Source organism: Pieris brassicae, chromosome 8, assembly GCF_905147105.1.
Source record: "Pieris brassicae chromosome 8, ilPieBrab1.1, whole genome shotgun sequence".
Lineage (NCBI taxonomy): Eukaryota > Metazoa > Arthropoda > Insecta > Lepidoptera > Pieridae > Pieris > Pieris brassicae.
Window position 1 is genome coordinate 21,212,117 of NC_059672.1, and position 9,079 is coordinate 21,221,195.

Genomic DNA, 9,079 nt, shown 5'->3' on the forward strand with positions numbered 1-9,079 from the left:
CGGTGAAGGCGGTTTTTTACCCTAATCTGTGAATTTCTATTTTTATTATTGGCCGCGCGAATTACGAAGGCCACAGCCGAAGGTTTAAAAAAAAACCAAATGTTTTAAGCTAATTTAATTTAAAAATAAAATTACAATTTAAACTATAATTAAAATACGGCTAAACAACCCGAAGTGAGGAAATTGAATGCGCATAAAATATGGAAATAATAAGGCTCGAAGAGGCACCAATTGCTGACACTATGCAACGTGAGGCTCGTGTAACTCGTGTAAGTTGCGACATAGGAATTCCGCTGACACCATGTAACATTAGGGACGTGTTATTCTTGATATGTTGCGAAATGCAGATTCCATGGTATAGGGCTACGTAACACCTCCCTCCTAAAATCAGCAACTATTCGAGAACTTTGTGTGAGAGAGTTGCTGATGAAATATGTCTGGGATTCACTTTTACTTGACTGGGGTTTTCAGGAACTTGTTCTTTTTCAGGATGTCCTTTTGTTTCAGGTTTAATTACCATTTGTCTATATGTCACGATGCCAATTAAAATAATCATTACTATCAATGCTACATATAGAGGTATAGTAGTATGATATAGACTTATATCCTTGTCTTGATTTAGATGTACTGGAGGCTGCATAGACACCTTCGTGTTAAGAATATGAAAACTGTTGAGGTCTGTAGAGGCCAGGTTTAATGTTGGATTCAATATATTGCGGTATTTCCAATATCTTGACAATGTGACCTTTTATACGATTATTCATATTAGTAATGGTAAATCCTGGTGCCTTAAGGTAACAGTTAAGTGGAATGACTGCTACATAGCTGCCTTGTAGTGTATTATATATATTGTTCTTGTCCACAGAATAATTTAACTTTTGTTAAAGTTGGAAAGCTCATTGTATAATGCTTATCATCAAGTTGTTCTAATGCTTCATTTTGTAAGACGACTGAAGTTAAGGGACAGGAATTGTTGAGCTCCTGTTGGGTGATCAGCTGCTGGATACAATCGAATTTATCCTTCTTATAATCTGGTTTTGAGTTGAAGAGAAACCATGAATTTAACTTCGGACATTCTGTCTCTATATAACTAGAGTCTTTTCCAGAAATTTCCAAATATGGAGAGGTGGGAATAAGGACTTTATGGTTCTTATTCGGGACAACGGCTAATTTATAAAGGTCATAGGTATAGGACACGATAATTGGGACTTTTATTACTATTACTATTTGCCTGTCTAAATAAAAATATCCTAACTTTATTAGTAAAATTATTTCATAAAAATTCCTAAAATCTATATCAAGGATTTCATCTTTTGGATATAAAACCCTTAACTTATCTAATATATACTTAACCTCTTCTAAATCGATTAACGAATAAGGAGTGCTCGATGCACGTATAAATGATAATGTATTTCCTAAGCTGAATAATTCCTCGGATAAATCTTCTATATTATCCGATAGAATAAAGAGATGCTGAGCTAGATGAGCATACTCAATTAAATCAGCTTCTAACTGATTATTTTTATCTAAAATTAATTTTACATATTTATCAATTGATTCTTGATTCAATATAATGTCTTCTATAACTTTGGAACTTTGCGTAATCCACTCTTTATTTAAACTTATTCGGGTATTGATTTCAGACTCTAATGTTGCATCGTTTTTTTGTAGCAAATTAATAGCATTTTCATATTTAATTGCATCAGTATAGTCTAAATTACCGGATATGGACTTAATTACAGATCCAAGGCCGTTAATCAGTCCTCTTTTACTGCGATGAAATTGAAAAGTACGAAGCTGGTCATATATTTTCATAAGTTTACCTTTCAAATGTTCTACATGAGGATTAAACATAGATAATGTCTTATTATTTAACTGAGTACTCAAATTGCCAATTTGAACTTCAACTAATTCTATCTGGGATTGTAAATTATCTAGATTTATGTAATTCAAAAAAGAATGATAGTGAGAAATAATCTTAGCGGGTCCTAGTTTGAATGGTAGTAGTCCGGGTCCATTGTCCAAAGATTCAATTGTCACATCTTGTCCTTGAGTCTTATGTAGAAGGATGGTCAACAAAATTGGAATCTTGTAACAAGGTGGGATCTTTAGGACTTCGCTTAAGGCGTGACTTTGCAATAGGATTTTGTTTTTTCTTTGAATAAATATGGATAGGAAGGTCAGCAAGAACAGTGTCCTGGGTAAAACGAGGAGCTAATTTTTGTCGGGATGCTAAAGGATTACGAATAAACACTTGCTCGTCAGGACAATATTCTTTTTCAGGCTCACGGTCTTTATTCCTATTTTCAGTCAATTGGGTTCGTTCATGTAACGAAGACTCATTTATTAAGTCATATACTTGGTTCATACGTTTCTTGTGGTCTTGTGAATATTGTTGGAGTAAGTGCTCTGATAGGTCGATATCTATTGGGTCACGTTATCAAGTCCAAAGGTCTACATTTAGTAAAACTATGAATAAGCTAAAATTGCATAGGGCATTAGATTAATTGCTGGTTCATTTCGCTTCTCGAGCTTCAGTATTCTAAGATGCTCGAGGATAGTGGAATGAAATCTCTCTACAATACCATTATCTTTTGGAGAATGAGCTAATATTTTGTGATGTTGTATTTTGTGAAATCGAGATAATTCTAAGAAGATTTGATTTGTAAATTCGGGACCTCCATCGGTGACAATAGTTAAAGGGACGCCATGATGAGTTCAGAATACAAGTAAAGCTTGTACGACACTCAAAGCAGTACTATCTCTCAGGTGATATGCTTGCGAATACTTCGAAAATGCATCTACTATTGTAAGGTATTTTTCGTTTTGTGCTGTAAAAAGATCAAGATGAACTATTTGGAAAGGCTTTGAAGGTGGGGGTACAATTGAAAATCTCTGTTTAATCGGATTTCGGTCATATTTGGCCTGGCCGCAAATACTGCATTCACTTATATATTTCGCGATGCTTTCTTTCATTTTAGGCCAGTAGTATCTTGAGGATAAAGAGAGATAACATTCAGTGATACCGCGGTGGTTTGTTTTACCCTCGTGATATTTTTTTATAATTTCCTGCTGTCGTAGGTACTCTTTAACGTTTTCTAATTCAGTCTTTGTTAAAACAAGATTCATAGTTGAACTTTTAAAATTGTCTTGTATAATCGGGATAATCTTATACATGGCGAGATGTAGGATGGAGGAGAATGATAATTCCGGTTTTAACCTTGGGGTTAACATATTCTTTAATTGCGTTAATAACGTCATTAGTCAAGTTAGATTCAGAGAGTTGTACAGTCGTTCTGGTATGAGTTTCGAAAGGTTTTGTCACTGTTGGTCGTTTTTTTATGTCACCTACTAAAACTAAACAAATTTGTCGACTAAATCTATTAAGTGGGTCGTCAGATATAGGTACTTCTAAGATCGGGTTCTCATCACTGGTATGAATTGTTTCAGTGGCAGAACCAGACTGAGATAGAGGTTTTTCAGATGTGTTTACAGCGATGGAACTCACGTCCTCATTATTGATTTCGACGCGAGATAAAGCATCGGCATTGGTATTCATTTTTCCTTGCTTATATTCGGTGGTAAAGTTATATTCGCTTAGTTTTAACCTCCAACGAGTTAATCTAGAACCTGGTTCTTTAAGATTCATTACCCACTGAAGTGGCCTATGATCTGTTACAATCTTAAATTTTCTACCGAATAGATATGGTCTAAAATATTCAGTCGCCCACACTATAGCTAAAAGTTCCTTTTCAATAGTACTATAATTAATTTCACTCGTATTAAGTGTTCTTGATGCATATGCTATAGGTTTATCACTACCTATAGTTCCTTGAGAAAGTACGGCGCCAATAGCAAAATTAGATGCATCGGTTGTAAGAACAAAATCTTTATTAAAATCAGGATACTGCAAGATAGGATCATTAATTAATAATAATTTACATTTCTCAAAGCAATTAACATAATTAGAATCATTAAAAGTTATTTTAGAACCTTTTTTCAAACACTGCCTCATTGGTTTCGTTATACGAGCAAAATCAGGAATAAATTTTCGATAATAACCTACTAAACCAAGGAAACGTTTTATTTCAGTGGCGGTTTTAGGCAAAGGAAATTTTTGAATAGCTTTTATCTTATTAGAGTTTGGCTTAATACCATCTTTACTTATTATATGCCCTAAATATGAAGTTTCTAGTTGATCTATAGATTTTTTAGTTTCTATAGATTCCATGGTATAGGGCTACGTAACACGCGGGCGGCATTTAATTTATTGTTTGCTACAGTAATTGGATCGTCCGGATCCGTTACAATGTGTCGGGGCCTCCTACGGGCCCTTTTTGTCGGGAAGGGGTAATAGTTGATGCTATTACGCACCAGCGGATTGGGATGGTGTTTAGCCTTGTCAAAGTGGCGTGTGGACGCCAACTTCATCCATTGGGCTATGGTAGGGAGCTCCAGGTCGTGGTGGAGATCGACGTTTCTCACATAGAAGGGCGCACCGGTCGCGATTCTCATGAATCGCGACTGAAGCACCTGTAGCCGGTGAATATATAGGGGGCACAATGCGCAAAGACTACGCTAGCGTATGTCATGCACGGTCGGATGCAGGCCTTGTACAGGGTCACCTTGTGTCTGAGAGACATGTGACTCCTTTTATTTATGAGGAAATGGAGGCGAGAGAGGACAAAATATGCCTTCTTGCGAACGGCGGCTATGTGCTTACGGAAAGACATGCGCTATCGAGCCATTGACTCCTAGATATTTAACGGACTTTTGCCATGGGATGGCTTGCCCGTATAGGGTTACCTCTGTTTTGAGGTGAAATTTATCCCTAGCGTTAGCACCGGGGTTGCCCCTGGCAAAGAGAACTGCTACGCTTTTCTCGGGATTTATTTGGAAGCCCCATTTCCGAAACCATTCGCCTAACGACGTGGTAGCGGTCTGGAGTCTGTCCACAATGACACCTCTATCTTTGTGGGTGGTATAGAGAGCGGTGTCATCGGCATAGAGGGCTAGCTCCACATTTGGAGCCCTAGGGATGTCGCCGGTATGCAGCGTGTATATATCCCTAGGGATGTCGCCGGTATACAGCGTGTACAGAAAGGGCGAGAGGACCGAGCCCTGAGGGACTCCGGCCATGATGGGGCGAGGAGACGATAACGTTCCTTCTACGCCATAGCGCATTGAGCGGTCGGACAAGAAGTCGTGTACGATATGCACGAGTCTTAGTGGCACATTAAGGTGGTAGAGCTTGTAAAGCAAGCCGTTGTGCCAGACCTTGTCGAAAGCTTTCGCTATGTCGAAGAAGAGCGCACCCGTGGCTCTCGGTTTCAGGGAGCTATTCATCCCGGAGAGGATGTGCTCCGTGATTCGATGGACTTGATGAACGCACGAGTGGGCCGACCTGAAGCCAAACTGCTCATCGGGAACGAGCCCCTTATCTAGGGCAAAGTCTAGGAGGCGCTTTTTAAGTACCTTCTCGTAAAGCTTGCTAAGCGTATTGAGAAGGCTGATAGGGCGGTAACTGGTGGGGTCGTTACGGGGTTTGCCTGGTTTGTGAATACCAATGACAATGGCCTCTTTCCACTGCGCCGGGAAGGTGCAGTTTTCAAGGAGGCAATTGAAAATGGACACTAGTAGGCATATCCGATGGGGCGGGAGGCACCGGAGGACCTTGTTCGAGATGGCGTCGAGACCTGGAGATTTACGAGGCAGTGAACTCTTTATTAGAGTTTTGACCTCGGCGATCGATGTAGGAGGGAGCGGCTCGGGAGGGAGGGGCAGTGCTACGATGCGTTCGACCTCGCGGTTCACGTGTTCGACGTGCGCCGGGTCGCTATGATCGAGATACGGGGTGCACTGCTCCACTAGGTTGACGGCTAAGCACTTGGCTTTTTCGTTCGGCTGATGGCCGGTCATGGCTACGCGCAACACAGAGCACTCTATGTTGGTAAGGCAGGGCGGGTTTATTTATCTATTTGTCAACGAACTGATTGAGATGAGATGTGACGTGATGTGATGTGATGTGATGTGATGTGATGGGATGTACGATCAAGATACAGAGAGAATGTCTATCTATCTATCTACCTATATATATCTAAGACTGAACTGTGAAGTGTTGTTTTCTAGGATCATTAATTAAGTGTCGCGACGGCTGTCGAGTTGCTATAATATGTATAATCACTGTTTTTTTATCTTTAACAACGTGCATTGCATACATACATACATACAGGCATTATACCAACACATGATACTAACAAAATGCGCGTAAATACTATATTCAAATAGTTCAAAATGGTTTCCTTAGAAAGCTTTGCAATCGTCTACGCTTGCCTGGCGTGCCGTGCCTACTATTGCAAAACGTGTGCTATTTCAAGTTTATTTATATAAAATATTTAACTTTTATAATATACATACATCTTTGTAATCCCCTAGCGTTGCTGTCTCGCTCTTACAACTTACGTTGTACGTTGTGTGTGTGTATACATACAACATCGACACAACCGACCAACTTGTGATGCGTTCGTCGCTCTTCCGTCTCTTCCGGTGACTTCTTACCGGTGATCAGCGCACGCGAACACAGTGCGGCGGCTCGTGCGTATTGAACGTGGATTGTCGCGTTCACTTCTTGGAAGCGGCCGATGCCTTTTTAGCGGTGGCGGCGGTTGCGGCCTTCTTCGGTTTGGGTGCTTTAGGTTTTTTGGTCGGTGGTTTCGTGCTCCTCTTCGCCTTGGAAGCGGCGGCGGTGGTCGACGCGCCCTTGCCGGACTCTGCGCCGGCGGCGGCCGCGACGCCGCGACCCTTCTTCGGAGCGGCCGACGCGGCCGGTTTCCTCTTGGCCGCAGCGGCTGCCTTCTTGTCTTTGGCGGTGCGGTCTCGGCGGCCGCGGCGGCGGCCTTCTTGCTCCTGGCGCCCGCGCTCGCGGGGGTCTTCTTGGCGGCTTGTGCGCTCGGCTTCTTCACCGATTTGGCCGCGGAGGACGCGGAGGCGGCCGTCGCCTTCTTCGCCGCGCCGCCGCCGGTTCCCGACTTGCTGTCTATCTTGAACGAGCCCGATGCGCCCTTGCCCTTCGTCTGAATCAGGGTGCCGGAGGCGACCGCGCGCTTGAGATACTTTCTTATGAACGGCGCCAACCTCTCGGCGTCTAGGCTATAATTCGAGGCGATGTATTTCTTGATCGCCTGCAGGGACGATCCGCTCCTCTCCTTGAGCTCTTTGATCGCGCTGTTGACCATGTCGGAAGTCTTGGGGTGCGTTGGTCTCGCCTTGGGTTTCTTCGCGGCGGCGGCCGCCGCTGCCGCTTTTGGTGCCTTCTTGGCGGGCGTCGCCGGCGCGGGTGTCTCCGATGCTACTGCTGTGTCGGCCATTTTGTTTTCAATGATTTTTTTTTATTAACAATTAATTAGACACTTAACGTTTACACGTAAATTAACGAGTTATAATATAATGTAAAATTGTAGTGAATGTACAACAATGCTAAAAGTGCGCGGCGCTAGTGAGCGCCTGCCAGACGAATCAGTATACCGCGACGAGAGCTTCGTCAACTATATGCGTTTTCTCGTATTCGGCATGGAAACTTTTCACTAACACGTCTCAGTTTGATCGGATTTTTTACAATATATAATCGAGAAATTGCACAAAATCTCTATTCTAATTAGACTTTATGATATCCGCGACCGGTGACGACTTCGAGTCGCCCTGCAGGCGTTGGCGTGCGTTAGGTATCGACTTTTTAAGTTTGTTATTGTCGACTTGCGCGCGTACCGTTAACTTTAAATTGACAATTAAACAATTAAATCAAACGGTATTCGCACGTGCGATGTCTCCCGTTGAACGTCAAGATTCCAAGGTTCAACGGGATCCGTTCGTTTCGACAATATATTAAGATCAGATGGCACAGGTGGGTAGCCCTCAACCTTTTTAAGGTTCGATCTATCCGAACAATAGATAATAATTGGTTTTTGGACTGCTCCGGCGCTACGGGAAATGCAGGCCCTCCACCCTTGCGTTACAGCGGGTGAGGGCTGCTCTTCCTGCGCGTCTCCGAGCTTTTATATACACTCTAGGGGTAGGGCAGACAAGACCACGTGGATAGTGGGGTCCTGTGATTCGGTTTTGTATATTAAATAAGTAAACACTTAATTGTAGTAAGAATTAGATAATACAGAAAGTAACAAACAATGAAATAAATTTATTGTGTATTATAAACATAATTAATAGCAGTAAGTAATTCTTCATATGCATCCATATGATTTATTGAAATTCGTCTTCGCCATGTATACTCACAAAGCCAGTCAACAAAATTCTGTTTATTTTGATGTTGTCTAAACTGTTTCTTCAAACCCCTCCATTGGCTCTCAATTCGCTGCGTGTGTGTCCCGTCTGGTGCCACAAATTTTTCACTTGGGTCACTATGGTTAACTCTTTTGTGAGTATATCCATGCTCCGGAAGGCTCAAGTATGCTCTCCGATAATCAGTGTGAATAATGGAGCCTTCCTGAACATGTTTTTTTATGAGTGGCACCAATATGTCCGCAGATCTCTCATTATCAGGACACACCTCTAGCCGCAGATCGTCATTCCCATCTTCGATCATCCCAATTACCCAATGACCTTCGATATGTCTCCCGCGATTATATTTTCTTCTTCCAAATTTTGATTTATCAATTTGAACAACTTTATTAGGGCCCCTAACTTCCCTTTGGACCTTTGGTTTTCTATATCATATATAGATATTGTTTCTCGGCAATAACTAAACCAGTCCAGGCGATAATACCATCTTCATTTCTAATATATTCACGCTCAAAAGCTGACTCCAAATATTCGTAATCATCATCATCAGAAAAGTCTTGCGGTTGCATCGGTTCAAAAATTTCGACATTTTCGTCGGGCTGATTTTGTGTTTGTTCTATTTCATTATTCGGCAAACGAGGGGTTAGTTCAGGTAGACTTTAAAGCTGAAGAATTTCATCAAAGTTATTGTCTCTTGATGTATGTTGTATTCTTTTCAATTTTGGAATTTTATGAACATTTTCAAGCTGTTCTAGTGTGTTTTTTTTTTCGTTTCATAGTAGGTAAT

General features: G+C 41.5%; 1 protein-coding gene across 1 annotated transcript; it reads right to left on the reverse strand.

Annotated features, from left to right (window-relative positions):
- Positions 1-394: 394 nt before the first annotated feature.
- On the reverse strand, positions 395-7,367 carry LOC123713349 (histone H1-like). The gene is made up of 2 exons (XM_045666958.1): positions 6,770-7,367; positions 395-567 (listed from the first exon to the last, which is right to left on the reverse strand). Exons 1-2 carry the CDS (start codon positions 7,365-7,367, stop codon positions 395-397), a joined length of 771 nt encoding a protein of 256 aa, XP_045522914.1.
- Between the last annotated feature and the right edge of the window lie 1,712 nt (positions 7,368-9,079).